At 42.5% G+C, this 18,882-nt stretch overlaps 1 protein-coding gene across 1 annotated transcript in view; it reads left to right on the top strand.

Moving 5' to 3' along the window:
- The window catches only part of SPON1 (spondin 1), a 257,074-nt gene that overhangs the window by 64,414 nt on the left and 173,778 nt on the right, over positions 1 to 18,882 (top strand). Inside the window, exon 3 of the mRNA XM_004752023.3 lies at positions 8,691 to 8,824. Coding sequence (XP_004752080.1) covers positions 8,691 to 8,824 — 134 coding nt within the window. The remainder of the gene's footprint in view (positions 1 to 8,690; positions 8,825 to 18,882) is intronic.

The following is an 18,882-nucleotide window of genomic DNA, read 5'->3' as shown; positions in this document are numbered from 1 at the left end:
AGAGAATGATGTACTATACATCTAATGACTTCAGTTTCTTCTATAAAGACACAAGATAAAAAAATAAGTGAAAAGGAGAGATAAGGGGCGCCTGGGTGGCTCAGTGGGTTAAGCCGCTGCCTTCGGCTCAGGTCATGATCTAAGGGTCTTGGGATCAAGCCCCCGCATCAGGCTCTCTGCTCAGCGGGGAGTCTGCTTCCTCCTCTCTCTCTCTGCCTGCCTCTCTGCCTGTTTGTGATCTCTCTCTGTCAAATAAATAAAATCATTTAAAAAAAAAAAAAGAAAAGGAGAGATAAAAGTTGGAGGTTTGGGGAGAGTCAAGAAGATCTAAAGTCATCATTGACAAGAAAGGGAAAGTAAAATAACAAATAGGAAGTATTTGGCTAGAATCTAACCTGCTGAGGTCTTAATCAGATACACACAGCAGTGTAGCAGGGCAGACTCAAGACTAGAAGTCAGTTAACATAGAAGACAACTGTTCTTATCATGGAGTGAGTACTTTATCTAAGGTTGGGATTTCATCACATCAGGAAGATAAAATGGCAGAGGTAAGGGAGTTTTTAGAGTTTATATACTATATATGTAAAAATAAAGACCTACAAATAGATAATACCAAGTTGATACGAAGAACAAGGAAAGGGAACTTGCCCTTCTAGAAATTAAAATATAGTGCCATGGGCAGGGGGTGGGTAGGAGACTAGAATAGAAAGTCTGGGACTAAATGTTGAGTGTGTCGAAACCTGATATATGACTAGGTTGAATATATGCCCCATTTGCCATGGGAAAGTCTCAGTTTTGACTGTTATCCCAGAAGAGTGATTAATAACGGCCTTTTTATCCTTGTTTAGACAATAAATTATGTTGTCATTCTATATATGACAGAGGTGGCATCACCAAAAAGTGGGGGAAAGATGAATTAAGTAGCATAGAAATAACTCACAGTGTGAACTTCTGGTGTCCTATCCCACATATAAGAAGTGGAAGTCAACACTGTATTCTAACGGCAAGTGAAAAGCTAAGCAAACTGAAAAATCAATAGCTCTTAGATCCATCAGAGAAGTAAGTCCACAGGGCAAACCACTGCCCCCAATATTGGGGAGACAGGAGGACACAGAGGATCACAATTCACCAGAGCAGAAATCTCCACCTGCCAACATAGGAAAACCTCAACTATAATTGCTAGATTAATATTAGGGGCTCAGTGTGGACAATTCTGAGAGATAAAAACTCCAGAGGCACCCAATCATTGGGTTGCAGATGGGGGACAAAATTCTTGAGCTTTACCTCCAGGAATTCTATTAGATTCTCAACGTGAGTTTCAGAGAAAAACTATGTTGTGCTTCTGGCAGGGGGAGGAGAAAAGAAACTCTCTATGAATACACCAAAGCATTCTGTTCTTAAAAGGACTTGCCCTCAGGAGAAACTATTTTACCAGAGCCTAACCTGCTGAGGTTTTATCAGAGCCTAATCTACTGGGGGGAAGAGAAATGCTCAACACCAGTCCCTCTTGCTTTCCATGTGGTGGAAGGAAAATACACAACTGCAGACACTTCAGCCATCCAGTACCGTCTAAGGCGAAGGAGGGTGGTCACGGGGATGGCTGAGAAGCCCAAGTGAGGTTCACAGTCCAGGGGCACAGGTCACCAACCAACAGACTGAGACCTGATCATAGCACTAGAGAATACATCCCCTCCCCAACAACTTTCCACCACATTACTAAAGGACGATTTATTTAAATTCCTTTTACACAGTACATCATATCCACCTGTCATCAAAAAATTAAAAGGCATACTAAGAGGCAAAAAACACAGTTTGGAAAGACAGAGAAAGCATAAGAAGCAGGCGTGGCAGAGATGTTGGAATTAAGACTGGGGATTTAACGCAAAGCGATTACTATGCTAAAGGATCTAATGGATAAAGTAGACAGCATGCGAGAACAGATGGACAATGTAAGAAGAGAGACAGACACCCTAAGGGAAAAAAGAACAAAAAGAAATGCTAGAGATCAAAAACCTTGTCAAAAATGAAGATTGTCGGGGTGCCTGGGTGGCTAAGTGGGTTAAAGCCTCTGCCTTCAGTTCGGGTCATGATCCGAGGGTCCTGGGATCGAGCCCCGCATTGGGTTTTCTGCTCAGCAGGGAGCCTGCTTCCTCTCTCTCTCTCTCTCTCTGCCTGCCTCTCTGCCCATTTGTGATCTCTTATCTATCAAATAAATAAATAAAATCTTTAAAAAAATGAAGATTATCTTTGATGAACTTATTAGTAGACTGGACACAGCTGAGGAATCTTTGAGCTTAAGGAAATATCAACAAAAACCTCTAAAACTGAAAAGCAAAGAGGACAAATACTGAAAAAAAAAACCAGAACAGAATATCCAAGGACTGTGGGACAGCTATAATAGATGTAATATATGCATAGTGTGAATACCAGGAGAAGAGATAAAGGAGCAGAAGAAATATTTGAAACAATGGGGACCAAGAATGTCCCCAAATCAATATCAAACACCAAACCACAAATTCAGGAAGCTCAGAGAATGCCAAGAAGGATAAATATCCAACTGCACCTAAGCATATCATTTCTAAGCTAGAGAAAATCAAAGGTAAAGAAAAAAATCCTGGAAGAAGCCGGACTGGAGGGAAAATTCTTACCTATATAGGAATAAAGATAAGAATTATATCCAACTTATCCTCAGAAACCATACAAATAAGAAGAAAGTAGAGTGAAATATTTAATGTGTTGAAAGAAACAAAACACTGAGAATTCTGTACCCTGTAAAGTTATTCTTCAAATGTGAAGGAGAAATACTTTCTCAGACAAATCAAAACTGAGGGAATTTGTTGTCAGTAGATCTGTCTTGCAAGAAATGTTTTTAAAGTTCTTTATAGAGAAGAAAAATAATATAAGTCAGAAACTTGGATCCCCATAAAGAAAAGAAGAACATCAAAGTAGGAATAAGTGAAGGAATAATAAAAAATTTTATTTTTCTTATTAATTGATCTAACAGATAATAATAGTTCTTCTAAATAATAACAGCAACAATTCATTCAATTATATATGTTTATGCCTGCATACGTACTTAAGAATAAGTAAAATGAATGACAACAATAATGCAAAGGAATGGAGGAAGGAACTAAGAATATTTGGGTATCATAAGGTGACTGAACTATCTGTAAAGCAGTATAATGTTATTTGAAAATAGGCTTGAGCTAGTTGTAAACATATACTGTGCACTCTAGGATAAACACAAAAAAGCAAATAAAAAAGGAAATATAATTGATTTGCAAAGAAAAGAGAGAAAATAGAGTCATATAAAAATGGTCAAAGACAAAAATGAAAATAAAAAGGTAAACAAATAGAAAATAAGTATGGCATATTAATCCAGCTATATCAGTAATCACCTTAAATGTTAATAGTCTAAATCTGCCAACTAAAAGATTATCAGAGTGAATCAAAAACAAGATCCTGATATGTTGACTACAAGAAACCCACTTTATATATAAAGGCACATGAGGAGGTCTGGGTGGCTCAGTGGGTTAAAGCCTCTGCCTTCAGCTCAAATCATAATCCCAGAGTTCTGGAATTAAGCCCTGCATCAGGCTCTCTGCTCAGTGGGGAGCCTGCTTCCCACCCTCCCAACCCCCGCCTGCCTCTCTGCCTACTTGTGGTCTCTGTCTGTCAAATAAATAAAATCTTTTAAAAAAATATAAAGGCACATGTAATTAAACGCAGAATGAAAGATATACAATGCAAACACAAATCGTAAGAAAGCGCGTATAGCTATATTAATATCAGACAAAGCAGACTTCAGAGCAAAGACAGTTATCAAGAACAAGAGGAGCATTACATAATGATAAAGGGGTTAGTATTCTAAGAAGACATAATAATCCTTAATTTTAAGTACCTAACAACAGAGCATCAAAAATATGTGAGGTAGAAACTGATAGAACTACAAGAAGAAATAAATGAATCCACTGTCATGGTTGGAGACTTCAACACCTCTCTATTACATATGGACAGACCCACCAGTCAGAAAATCAGTAAGGACATAGTTGGACTCAACAGTACTATCTATAAAGTGGTTATAATTGGCATCTACAGACTACTTCATCTAATAATAGCAGATTACATATTCTTCTTAAGCTCACATGAAACATTCACCAAGATATACCACATTCTGGGCCATACAACACACCTTAACAAATTCAAAAGAACAGAAATCATATAATGTCTGCTCTCAGACCACAATGAAATTAAACTGGAAATAACAGAAAGATAGCTGGAAAATCCCCATTAACAACACATTTCTAACCAACACATGCGTCAAGGAAGAAATTTCAAAAGAACTTTAAAAATATTTTAAACTAAATGAAAATATAACTTTAAAATTTGTGGAATGCAGCAAAAGCAATGCTTAAGGGAAATTTATAGCATTGAATGTATATATTAGAAAAGAAAAAGATATAAAAGCAATGATCTCAGCTTCCTCCCTAGAAAAAGAAAAGAAAATTACATCCAAAGTGAACAGAGAAAAAGAAGTAATGAAAATGAGAGAAGAAATCAATGAACCAACAAAACCAAAAGATTGGCTCTCCGAAAAGATCAAAAAAATTGATAAGCACCCAGCCGAGCTGACTCTGAATAGGCCTATATCTATTAAAGAATTGAATCAATGATTAGTAGTCTCCCAAAACAGAAAGTACCAGACCCAGATGGGTTCACTGATGAATTCTACCAAACATTTAATGAAGAAATTATACCAACACTCTACTTTCTAACTCAGTCTATTATGCCTGTGGCACTCTAACACCAAAACCAAAGACTGCAAAAAAGGAAAACTGCCGACTCCTATTTCTCATGAATATAGAACCTAATTTCCTCAACAAAAGGTCAGCAAATCAAATCCAACAATGTCCAGAAAGAATAGATACCCTAACCAAGTGGAATTTATCCCAGGTAATGCAAGGCTGGTTCAAAATTTGAGTATCAATTAACATAATCCATCATTTCAACAGACTAAAGAAGAAAAATGTGATCATTATCAGTAGATGTGGAAAAAGCATTTGGCAAAACCCAACACCCACTCATGATAAAAACCCTCAACAAACTAAGAATAGAGAGGAACATCTCAACTTAATAAAGAGCATCTACAAAGAAAACCTGTCCCTAATAGCATACTTCCTGGAAAGAAACTTGAAGCTTTCTCCATAAGATCAAGAACAAGGCAAGGATACCCTCTCTCACCACTACTTTTCACCTTTATACTGGAAATTCTAGATAATGCAATAAGACAAGAAAAGGAAATCAAAGGTATACAGATTGGGAAGGAAGAAATAAAACTCTTTTCTCAGATGACGTAATTGTCTACATAGGAAAATCTGAAAGAATCAATAAAAAACCTCCTGGAACTAAAAAGCAATTATAATAAAAGGTTACTGGTTGTCAGGGGTTGGAGGGAGGAAAGGATGAACAGGCAGAGCACCAAGGATTTTTTTTTTAAAGGTTTTATTTATGTGACAAACAGAGATTACAAATTGGCAGAGAGGCAGGCAGAGAGAGAGAGAGGAGGAAGCAGGCTCCCTGCTGAGCAGAGAGCCTGATGCGGGGCTCGATCCCAGGACTCTGAGATCATGACCTGAGCCGAAGGCAGCGGCTTAACCCACTGAGCCACCCAGGTGCCCCTTAAAGCAGTGAAACTATTCAGTATAATACCATAAAATCTCAGTGGTGAATGCACGTTATTAATCATTTGTCAAACTCCACAGAATAAACAGCACCAGGAGTGAACCCTCATGTATACTCTGGACTTTGGGTGCTGGTGATGGGTCAGTGTGGGTTCATCAGTTGTAATAAAAGTACCAGTCAGGTGCTGGACGTTGATAATAGGGAAAGTTGTTCATGTGTGGGGCCAGGGAATCTATGGAAACTCCGCATTCTCTGCTCAATTTTGGTGTAAAACTAAACTGCTCTTAAAAAATTAAGTTTAGTTATTTTTTTAAAAAGATTTATTTATTTATTTATTTGACAGAGAGATCACAAGTAGACAGAGAGGCAGGCAGAGAGAGAGAGAGAGAGAGAGAGAGAAGCAGACTCCCTGCTGAGCAAAGAGCCCGACGCGGGACTCCATCCCAGGACCCCGAGATCACGACCTGAGTCGAAGGCAGCGGCTTAACCCACTGAGCCACCCAGGTGCCCCGTTTTTAGTTATTTTTTTAAAGCAGCTCAGAGTGCGGAGAAAATGGAATTGGAACCCTACTCCACTGTATTAAAAAATAAACTCTAAATAGATTGAAGACCTATATGTGGAAGGTAAAATTACAAAGCTAATGGTTTAAAAAAAAAAAAAAAGAATAAAACCAAAAACTGGAAAATATCTTTGCGGTCTGTTTTTTAGGCAAGACCACAAAAGTACAAGCCATAGGAGAGAAATCGGTGAATCTGACTAGATGAAAGTTATTTCTGTTCAGTGAAGAATTCCAAAAGTAAGATGAACCTCTGGGGGAAACTCCCACTACATGGTTTATATTACTGAGAAGCTCTCATGTGGGTTCGCAAGCAGAGCAGCATGAAGAGCTTCATTGCAGCAATGTTTGTGGAGGTAAAGATCTGGAAGTCAGCTGACTGCACGTCACTGGGGGAATGGACTGGTGCAGTAGAACGGTAGGCCACAGTCAGAAGCAATGAATTACATTCACATATAGTAACTTTGACATACAGGTATCCCCACTTCTTGAAAGTTCATATTATGCCACTTTGCTTGTATGGAAGACCTACACTAGTACCCGTTTTCACCACCTGAAAGAAATCCAAAGAGGATTTTCACTTTTATGAAAAGGGCAAAAAATGCAAATAGCACTCAGCTTTTGTTTTACAGTGAGCCGTTTAGAGGCAGTGCAAAACAGCAAGAGAGATACGGCCAAACTCCTTCCCCAGAAACTACACTCAGCATCTCAGCCTCAAGCCCTGTATGGCTTTGAACTGTGTCTGGGAGCAACTGTGTTTTATCTTAATTTATTTTGTGCATCTGTTAGCAAGATGTGTCCTAAGGTATCAGAAAACCCGGAGAGAGGTTATTTTTGGGGTCTGGGAACACTTAAAAAATTTTTCCATATAAATTAATGGTAATTGCTTCTTCAGTTTATACCATTCCAGCTTACAAAAGATTTCATAGATATGCTCTACTTTTCAGATAGTGGGGGAAACCTGTATCTTAAAAACGTAAGATTAAGTGAAAGAAACATTAAAATACAAAACAGGGGCACCTGGGTGGCTCAGTGGGTTAAAGCCTCTACCTTCAGCTCAGGTCATGATCCCAGGGTCATGGGTTTGAGCCCCACATCAGGCTCTCTGCTTAGCAGGGAGCCTGCTTCCTCCTCTCTCTCTACCTGCTTCTCTGCCTACTTGTGATCTCTGTCTGTCAAATAAATAAAAATAAAATCTTAAAAAAAATAAAATACAAAACAATTCTATGTAACTTCAAGTTACATATATATGTATATGTGTATAGATATACACACACATAATATATAATACATACACATATTTTATATATACATTACACATATTTTATATATACATTATGAATTATATAAACATTTGTATGTGTATGTGTATACACACACTCAGAAGGGCATAGATAGTGGGAGTAGGATAAAGAATATTGAGATAAAAACTATATAAAGAAGATTGCTTTTGCTTCATTCAGGGATATAAATATATGAAGAACTAAGGAGTTTGAGTGACTTCATTGTGTTTTTTTTTACCTGCTATCCTAAAAGAAATATGAATTTTTAAAGTAAAATAAATACAATATGAATATTATCATCTTATTAAATTGTATTTGAAGATTAAATGAGTAAGTCAGATAAAGCACTTAGCTTAGTGCCTAGCACTTACTAAACAATAAATGTTATCTGTTATTGTTATTAGCACTACTCACGACACAGCATATACCAATCAATTGAAGTTGGCACTTGGATTTAGATGATTCCCCCCGAGAGATCCTTCCAGGTCTAATAGTCTGTAATAATACTAGAGAGATAGGCAAGTTCTGGCAGCATTTCAGGGGAAATGCTGAACCAGTCTTGGGGAATGGGAATGGCTACCAGATTTTTCACAGTGTCCGCGGAAAGCTTGATGGTTAACTTGGGAGAACTCTGACACAGTGCACAAACGCGGGAGATAGAGATTGCCAAGGAAATAGTGCCGGAAAGCTGGGATAGAGTTTATGTACTTTGGTGGACTTCCTCCAAAGGGGTGTTTTCTTTTAGCATTTCGATTTCAAGTTATAAAACTGTAGCTGAATTGCAAATTTTAGCTATTTAGAGAGTGTTGGCTTTGGATTATCCCCTCCCCCTCCTCTTCCTCCTCTTCCTCCTCTTCCTCCTCCTCTGAAACTGGACGCCATTATGATAGTGAAATAAGCAAGACCATCACCTAGTGACCTGCTCCTCAAAGTGCTGACACCAGATCCTGGTCCCAGAGAGCAGAGCACAGGTGCCAAATCATTGCCCTCATGTTAATTCAACAAGCTTTGACTGGAGCTCTATGCCAGGCACTATTCTGGTGTCAGGGGATATAGGGCTGCTAACACAAAACAACAGGTTTAAAAATAAAATTGAGGAAGTGTCAACTCAGAAACTTAAGAGCCTTCCCAGAGTGATGTTGCATTTTAATGTGTTTACTTTCCACAGATCATAGATGAAGAAGAAACACAGTTTATGAGTAACTGCCCCGTTGCGGTCACGGAAAGCACCCCACGGCGGAGGACACGGATTCAGGTGTTCTGGATAGCGCCCCCAGCGGGTACAGGCTGTGTGATTCTCAAGTAAGTGAACCAGGGGTCCGTGGAACACTTCATTCTCCCTCCCTGTGGTCTGTCACAGACTTCATGGTGGGGTTGCAGAAGGAAAAGTGGCTTTGTTGGGGCATCAGGTGAGTGGCATCATCGCTCTCCCCAGAGTTATTTTAACTCTGAAATAGGGTCAAAGGCCATCATTAATGCAATGCTGTAAAAAGAACCATTTGCCCAAATCTCTATTTTTAGAGATTTCAGTGATTCTCAAATTCAGTGATTCTCTTGGCCACGCTCCAGCTTCTAGAGATATTGATACTAGGGCTGGCTAAGAAAAGTTACAAATCAGGTAAGGATGCTCTCTGACTTCCTTCATCTGGAATTTAACACCACTATCCTTAAATTGCGCTAGGCTGACCGGGGACCCAAATGTAACCTCCTTAGTCTCTGGCCTTACTTTATGGTCTGATTTTCTTCCTCATGTCCTCAAAACTGCCCTCGTGTGCCACTTCCTACCTGGTCTCCTAACCCTCCCTTTGTTGAGTTACAATACATGATAAGAGGTATTAACTTGGGGCACCTGGGTGGTTCAGTCGGTTAAGTGTCCAACTCCTGGTTTGGGCTCACGTCATGATCCTGGGGTCCTGAGATCGAGCCCCACATTGGGCTTTTGCTCTCAGCTCGGAGACTGCTTGAAATTCTCTGCTTCTCACTCTCCATCTGCCCCTCCACCCACTTGTGTGCACACATTCTCTATCTCTCTAATAAAAAACAATTTTTTTAAAAGAGGTGTTAACCCGCTCGTAGTTTTCCTATGTAAGGTAGCATTATCTCAGACCTGTGCTTCCAAAATGGTATGCCATAGGGTGATGTTCAGGGAGATGTAAATAGGTGGGCAGGAAACCAATTTCTGCAGTTAAATACGTTTGGAAAATGCTGTAAACTCCATCCCCTTCTTGCAGATTCACAACTATCATTAGCAGATTCAAGGTTTAACGAAGTCCTACTCAAATGAAATGTGTTTAAATTGGTTTCACCAGAATTTCCCAAATTTATTGGACTCCCTTTTTTTCCTGAGACATATATTAACATTCACCAGTTTGGGAAATGCAGCCATAACCTATTTTAAATAGATTTAAAGACCATATAGAGGGATATTGGGAATTTTAAGATTGTAGACAGGCAAATCGTCACAGGCAGATGGACAAGGCTCCAATCTCAGCATCTAAGAAGCCATTTTCCCATGAAGATAAGGGGCTGGGACTTTCCCAACCATCCTTCTCTTATTTAAGTCACCTGAGGCCTTATTTTATATATTTGCCCCTCTGGCAGGTGGACATTTCTACAATTTTAGAACTGTGACTAAGTCCAGCCCAGCTCTGGGGAGGGGCTGGTAAGTAGGCATTCCAACAAGGCAGTCTAGTCCCTGCAGCTTCTGGACGCAGCTGTGACTGGCTTATGGGAAAAAGAAAAAAAAAATGCCCATAGAGGTCTCTGGAAGCCTCTGTCTATTGTCCAGGCCCAGCCTTGTCTTTGTCTAGTCTCCCTGTGCTGCCATCTGTCCATATATCCTTTGTTTCTTGGTTCGATGCAAGCTGAACGGGCTTACTCAGATTCCTTGAGAAGATTGTCTCTTGTTATCAGTCTGTATCAGTGAATTTTTTTTAAAAAAAGAATTAGCAGTAAAACTTCCAAAAATGAAATCTTATGTATACACCCAGTACATAACACGTATCGAGTATTTAGTTAAAATACAGGAGAAGGCCCCTGGAAATAAAGGCCCCCTAAATGAGAACACACGGGGGCTATTTATCGAGTGCTGACTGTATAACTAGGGAGTATAGCTACCACTCGCATTTGGCAAGGACTCCAAGACCAGAGAGGAATGGGAAAGCTTTCTAGGGGAGAAAAGGGCAGACTGCAGGTATGTTCTGATTGGAGGATAGGGTATTAGCTTGGGGAGGCTGGAAGCAGGATAACTAAAAGTGGAGCATCTTGTGTGATTGGTTTGGAGAGCATGTTTGGCTTCCCCTTGTTGGTCCTGAGTTGGAAATAGAGGAGACAGTGGAGGCAAAAAATTAAAGGAGCTGGTGGTCATTCACAAGTCCTAAATGTTCTGGGCTGACGCTTCAGGGGTGTGTGGTTTCCAGGCTGATTGCTGCCAAATTTGGGGGTCAGAGTTCTATTGTTGTGGTCACACGTGGCCTGCCTTTTGTCCATTGGTGTATCCGGTGTCTCAGCCTGGAGACCAGGTTCCCGGCGTGGCTTTCTGGTACCCACACTTTGGCCCTGGGCTGCCCGGTCACTCGGCAAACTCACTCCGCAGAGCCTGGGGCTCTGAAGAAGAAAGTTGGAAAATGTTAGATTTATGTGGTGAGTCTTCCTGCTCTGAAAATTCTGATCCTGCTGGCCCAGAGCTCTGGTTTTCTTTTGACTTATTGTTCTCACAAACCAGAAGTGTTTGATCTTCCCGGCAGAAGCCAGAAAGGCATCTCTTGTTTACCCGTTAACAATGAACATATGTGAACATATGTTTATCCATTAACAGTGGACAAGTGTGGCTTGTTCAGTCGCTCATTCTTTCAGCAAATGTAACTGAGCTTCTTTGTGCACAGACAGGCAGGATATATAGACAACCCACATGTATTCTTGGCCCTCGAGGTTCCACGGGCCAAATGGAAGAGAGAAAAGGTCAACCAGTACTTTCTCCATACCAGGAACTCAGCAGGCACATCTAGCAGGTTATGGGTTTTTTTTTTTAAGATTTTATTTACTTATTTGACAGACAGAGATCACAGTAGGCAGAAAGGCAGGCAGAGAGAGGGGGGTGGGAAGTAGGCTCCCTGCTGAGCAGAGAACCTGATTCGGGGCTCGATCCCAGGACCCTGAGATCATGACCTGAGCCGAAGGCAGAGGCTTAACCCACTGAGCCACCCAGGCGCCCCAGCATCTAGCAGGTTTTAACAGATTTAATCATCCTAACTACTTCTATTTTACAGAGGAGATCCCAGGAAAATTAGGCGAATTTCTTGAGTCACATGTCCATTTAACTCCAAAGTCTTGTGTTCTTCCTTTCTTTTGTTGGTTTTTTTCCTGTTTGTTTTTGTTTTGTTTTGTTTTTTGAGAAGGTATCCAGGGGGAAAAACAAAAACAAAACAAAATAACAAAGATATCCAGCACAGATGGGAAATGAAAATCTACTTCTGTTTCTCAAAATGGCTAGTTTGTTATCCCACATCCGTTTATTGAATGTTTGTCCTTTCCCCAGTTGCTTGAAATGCTACTTCATCTGTTCTGCAGGTCTTTTTATCTATTCCTGCACAAAACCCACACCATTTTATAGCACAATTTTATTTTGTATTTTGATAGCAAGTCATCGCCCATTAATCTTCTGGTTCAAAATGTTCATGACCATTCAGGCAGATTCATAGTTCCAGACAAATCGTAGAATAAGTTTGTTGTAGTTTAATAAAACTTCTATTGGAATTTTGAATGGGGTTGCATCGAATTAATAGTTCAGTGTGGGAGATGTCAGCATCCCTACAATATTTTTCCCCAGTCAGAAATATGGAATATCCCCTATTTATTCAGGTCTTTTATTCCTTCAGTAAAGTACTGTGATTTTTCTTCATTGAGATTGCACATTCTTGTCTGGCTTTTCCCTCTTAGGGTATTTTATAGTTTTAGTGCTTTAGGGAATGGGCTCCTTTTTTGTTCCTGTTATACATTCTAATTATTGATTGCTTGTGTTTAGGAAAGCCATTGATTCTTATTTTCTGAGTTTGAATTTGGACACTGTTGCACTCACTTGATAGTGCTAATGGCTTGTTCATTTATTCTTTTGGGAAATTATGAATAAGTATACCTTGTGTTTCCTTTTTATGTTTTAGTTTATTATCTGTCACCTCTAGTAGACCATTAAATAGTGGTGTTCCTGCTCATTCTTGATTTTAATGGGGATTCTATGGTATTTTACTTTTTAAGTATAACAGGAAGTACAGGTTTCAAATTGATACTTCAACTGAGTTAAGAAGGACTCTCTCTTTTTTTTTTTTTTTAAGAGAAGGGGGAGAGAGAGTGGGATGGGGGAGAGGGAGACAGAGATTCCAGAATGGATACGGGACACAGGAACCCTGAGATCATGACCTGAACTGAAATCAAGAATTGGACACTTACTTGACTGAGCCCCCCAAGTGCCCCAAGAAGGAACTCTTGATCTAGGTGAGAAAGTTTCCTTCTTTTCACATAGAAGGCAGTATTTGGGGAACTGGCCAACCAGTGTTCCCTGTGTACCTGCCCTGCGCCCAGAGCTCAGGAAAGATACAAGATAAACAATGATCCTGACTTCCAAGGTATTTTCGATCTGGTTGTGGTATAAATAAAAATATGCATGCAAAGGTTAGTAAGCCCAAGAAAAGCAGTCACTGGGGACAAATTAAACGCGGTTAGTCAGAAATCAGATGAGTGAGGAATGGAAAAATGGGAGCACCAGAGCTTCTCGGAAAGTTAGTGTATCTTGAAGGCTGTCGTAGGGTTTGGATAAATGCACAGAAGGACGAGGTTATTCCAGGTGACAGGGGTGGATCTAGGGGAACTGAGGTGAGAAGAAGCATGGCAGCCCCAGGGAGACAGACTGTGAGATGAGAAGGTCTTTGGGGGCCAAAATCTGTTGCTAAGCCCTGGAGGTCTTCTAGTGTCAAGATGAAGAGATTGAATTTGATTCAAGAGGAACCAGGGAACCATTAGTGGTTATTAAACAGTGGACTGACATGCTGGGAGGAAAAAGTTAGGAAGGACACTTAAATCTGGCAGCCAGGCTCAGGGCAGATGAAAGGGGAGATGCCGGCATTCTTACAGCACCCTCCCTTGCAAAAAGGAGCATTTGTGTTGCGGTGTTTGGATACTATTCCCGGTTGAATAAGGTGCAAGGTCTGCTGAATGTCTGCGGGTGACAGCTCTGAAGCCTGCTTGGTTAGTTGTGTTCCTTTGCCCAGGAGGGCAGGCGGAGAAGCACATAGCAATTACGACTTTTCTTTTGGCACAAACCTGACACCATTTCCATTTTCCATTTGGATGCAAAGATTTGAACATTTCTAAATTACAGGCTTTCCAGGCAGACCTCCTTATAGCCTTCTCCCTACAAATGAATGACCCAGCACTTAACGTCGCCCCAGCATGCTGCATGGCTGCCAGAATGCTGTAAACAGGATGGCAAAGTAGCAACCGGGGGACAGAAAGGGCCCCTGTGGATAGAATGGCTGTGTACAGACCCCACCAGGGGGAAATCTCGTCTCCCTAAATCTGACGAACGTTTTGTCCCCTGAAGTAATCTTCTCTTTTCTTATATTTATTACCTTTATTACCTACATGTATTACTGGGTTTCTCACACCCATTCGTAAGTTTCCGGGAGGGTCTGAGATGTGGGTCCTCCAGCTCCTGAGAAGATAGTCACTTGGTGAACCATTTGGGAAATTCCATCTTATGAAACAGGGGCTGGTACAGGGTCCAGGGAGTACCAAGAGCCTAGCCCTGTTCTAGGGGCATTACAAATACTTAGGTAATCCTCATAGCCACCCTCTGAAGCAGATACTACAGAGGACACTGAGGCGCACAGGAAAGAGTTAGTGACTTGCCCAAGATCACAGGGTACATGACTGAGCTGGGATTTAAACAGAAGATCAGGGCTCCAGATCCGATCAGATGTCCAGATTCCAATGAAATCTGCATTCTACCATCGCAGATCCGTGCTCCTGGGTCAAGTTCAACTCTGATTTCACTCTCTCCCCCTACACTGTTAGTTGTCAGATCTGTCTCTTCTGGCTCACACTTGCTTCCTATTTGTGGCCTCATCCGCAGACACTTCTTGCCCCAGTATTACAAAAACCACTTCTTTGCTCACTCTGGTTCCTTGCCCTCTGCTCCTGCCACTGGAGTAAGACTTCCTGTCCCCATGCATCGCTGAGGCACACCCCTCACCTCTCAAAGCTGAACAGGGCTCTCCGTCACCTTCAAGATAAAGTCTAGAATTTTAATCAGAACATTTAAGTCTCCCCATGTCCTTTACCAGAGTCCCTGATCAGCATCTTCTTGCCCTGAATCCCTCCGTGAACCCTGTGCTCCAGCCAGGCCCATCTGCTCATTCTCTTGGTAACATTTAGCGAGCACCTCCTGGGTGTAGGCATTGAGGACTCAGAGGCTGACTGAGGATGTCACACGCAAAACAGATCAGGTGCATGGTCTTTCATCTGCAATTTGGAAATCCAAGAGGCTCTAACATCCAAATGATTTTTTTTTTTTAACTCGTTGAGGACCCCGACCTGCTCTGAACTGACTTGAAGTTGTTCGTGGTCTTTAGTGTAAATATTCATGTGTGGAGACTGCCCCAGACCCTGATAGAAAATATTACAAAATATATGGAATTTGCATTGCATTGTCTTTCCGAAATCCAAAAATATTCTGAATTCTGAAATGCACCTGGCCTTGGGGGTATCAGATAAGGAAGCTTTGCCCTGTGGATACAGTCCCAGGTGGGAAGTTTGGTAATACAAGTATCACTCCCAAGGGTACAGAGGAGGTAGCCCCGTGGGCAGGACTGGGTTGTACATGAATGTTTAAAAGAAGCAACACATATCTTGCCCAATTTCATCACCTGTGTCCAGCTGCAGCTGCTACAAGATCTAAGAACTTATTCAGTGTCGCCCATTGCCAAAAAATACAATTAGCGTGGTGGTGTCCAAGACCCTTTGTGATTTTTTTTTAGTCACCTGGACAGCCTCATGTCTAGAGGCTGAGACTGAGTCTCAAGAGGAGAATCAGTTTTACTCCTCTTTGTGGCCCTGGTGCGAGGGTTGGCAAATCCAGCCCACTGCCTGTTTTCGTGAATAAAGATTTATTGGAATACAGCCACATTCATTCATTTATGTATTGTTTAGGGCTGCTTTCATGCTATAGCAACAGAATTGAGACGTTGCCACTGTAAAATATTTTTTCTCTGGTATGTTCTAGAAAATGCTCTAATGTGTAGCCCAGTGCTAAATCCTTTTCCAGATTCTCCGAAAAAAGCTGTTTTTTGTTTTTTGTTTTTTGTTTTTTCCGCAGAGTCAAAGGCTCGTATTCAGGTAGTTTATTTGGGAGGTAATCCCAAGGAGCAGGGGAAGGGGGTGGTAGGGAGGGCAGGATTGAGTAAAGTGTTATTAACTTGCCCATCACTGTAGGCAACTGGTGCTTGATCCCACTGGAAACTTTTGAGAGCCCTTATGACACATGTCTCAGAACAGTGTGCCCAGGGATAGAGGGCGAGGCCATTATCCTTTGGCTTCCATCCTCCATTGATCAAGATTGGCCCCACAAACATGAACTCGGGTCTTCTGGGTTGCAGCGCATGTGAGGACTGACATACTCTGCACTTGGGCTGTAGCATCCGCAAAGCTCAGGGACAGGAAGCAAGAGCGCCCCAGGCGGACGAAGTGTGCATCCTGCAGATGTGGTAGGGCAGAGCTGGTCAGGGCTACCCCGTGACTGGGATCAGAGCTGGGGTGGGAGGTTGAGAGGAGGCGGGTGTCCAGAGGTGCCCGATGCATCAGTAGTGTGCCTCATGGCACGAGTAGCTCATATTCCTCACCAAGCACCGGGCTACGTACACTGTGTGCCTTCTCTCACTTAATTCCTGCAAAAGCCTCTGGGGTCTTCTCTCTTTTCTCTGTAGGGTTTTCTGATTTTGTTGCTGAGAAAAATCAAGGTTTAGAGAGTTCATATTCAGGGTAATAAAGCAGCGGGGACTTAAGCCCACTTCCACCTGATTCCAGAACCTTTCTTGTTAACGAAACACCACTGAACTACCCTGACTGAGCTCAACCAACCCCCACCTACCTTCTGCCTCTCGCCTCAGTTGGTCTGTGAGATCTGTGAGTTCAGAGCCCCTTCTGTAAACCTGGAGGTAGGGGACTCTCTGTTGGGGGGTTGGAGGCAGGGGTTGTGGAGGGGGGCTGAATGTTGTTTCCTGAGGGAGGAAACTAATTGTCATTTGGCAAATGGAAACAAACTCTGCACCTGGCAAGGGAAAGGCTTATTCGTGGGAAGAGAGGCTGGGTATTAAGGAGGAATTAGGGAACACTCATAATACTGTGTAACTTCATAGAGCTCACCAAACCTTTTTATCTTAGAAGGAAATAACAGAGGAAGCCCACATGAGATGACTGTGTATGGTTTAGAGGAAGCTGGCAGCGTTAGGAGGACCTGGGGTGCAGCTTCCCCCACAATTTTTCTGGTGTGAGGTATTGAGAAGAACTACCACATCTTTGTTATAAGTCAGGGGAGGCTCTCCCACGGGCTGGCTGGGGCATCAGCAGGACCCCACAGGGGAGGAAGCCAGGAGTAGCCAGAGCAGAGCTGGGAACCCCCGAGCCTTTTGAAGTGGCTGATCCTGGAACAGCACTCGGAAAGTTAGAGGCAATGGCTAAAAGGGCAACCTGTGCTCGGCTTAGGAAGACTTCGATGCCTAAAGACCTACCATCTATCGGATAGAATCCAGATGCCAGGAGTTCCTGGGAGGCCAGCAGTGGTGCGGTTCCAGGAGAGCGGTCCAATGGCAGCAGTCAGATTCAGCAGCTGGAGTGCCAGGTGCAGGATCCAGCCGCCTGGGGGGGAACTGGCAAGCATTAAACAGGAAGTGTAGGCTGCAGACAAGCTCCAGGCACAGCAGTAGACTGACATTCAGATGGAACCCTGAAGCCCTGCTCTATGGATGGTGCCAATGTTGCGAGGGGCCGGGGGCGTACACAGCTCGTCCCCATGGCGCATCAGGGCCCCACGTCTCCCACAGTAAGACAGCTTTTAGTCCTCCCCTACTGATGGAGCAAGAGCTGCTGATACCTTCTTTGCCCCAGCCAGGGTGGGATCAACGCATAAGATTTTGACCCGTGGACATTTTTTTAAAAGGCTAAGATTCAGTTCAGGTAACGTGAAATTAACCATTTTGAAGGCATCAGTTTCGTGGCATCTCGTACATTCACCCTGTTGTACCGCCACGCCCTCTGTCTAGTTCCAAAACATTGCCATTGCTCTGGCATAAAACCCCTCCCCGTTAAGCAGTCTCTCCCCATTCTCCTGCCTGTGGCCCCTGGCAACCCCCAATCTGCATTTGTCTATGGATTCACCTGTCGATCAGATAAATGGAATCACACAATAGGCGGCCTCCTGCATCTGGATTTTTTCCCCCCGGAGCTTAGTGTTTCTGAGCTTGAGCCAAATCGTAGCCAAGTATCGGTACTCCTTCCTTTATATATCTGAGTGATGTTCCATTATCTGTCTATACCACAATTTGTTTATCCCCATCGGCATTTTTAACACGGAATAATCAAAGCATCAAACTAGAAACGTTTGGGCAACGGTGAAAAAGTACCCCTTGGTATCACACCTACTTATACTTAGTCTGTTTTTTTAAACTGGGTGGTAGACGCGAGAGATGTGTCGCTCCACTCCTGAGCCATACCCCATCCCTGAGAAGGACAAAGATGACTCGGGGACAAGGGTAGAAAAGGACAAAGAATCGGTTCCATATCTACTTTGGCTTTCAGGGTCATGAAGTATGAAACAGGTTAGCATCTTCTACCCCATCAGCAAAATGGCTTGATGAGATCGTTCGCACCCTGTATGGAGCAGTCCTATAACCAAGTCATACAGACCCGGGCATTCGTTACTGCAGCTGGAAGGGACGGGGGCTGAAACCCTCCGGAGAAGTGGATGATACGGATGGCAAGCCAGGGTCCTCGGTGCCTCTTCCTCCGAAGAGACCCACATCTCCACCACCATTCATTTTCAGCTACGAAGCAGAGACTTGCCCCTGAACCATGAGCCTCCCTGGAAGCCTGCTTGCCAGAGACAACACTCAACCTAAAGCTGATGGAGAAATGAGATGGCGTAAAAAGAAAGAACATTCCCCGCTCCTTCCATGATTGATTAGTACAGGCCGATGGCAGTTCCGTTTTTCCCTGGGCATTTCCCAAACATTTCGCATCACACAGGCCCTGGCAGCCAGGAAAATAGGAGCAAAAGCTCCCTTCTATCTTACTTCTCTGCTATTCATAAATGA

This window comes from Mustela putorius, unplaced genomic scaffold, assembly GCF_011764305.1.
Source record: "Mustela putorius furo isolate JIRA1106 unplaced genomic scaffold, ASM1176430v1.1 tig00003859_pilon_pilon_pilon, whole genome shotgun sequence".
NCBI lineage: Eukaryota > Metazoa > Chordata > Mammalia > Carnivora > Mustelidae > Mustela > Mustela putorius.
This window is presented reverse-complemented; position numbering and strand designations above follow the sequence as displayed.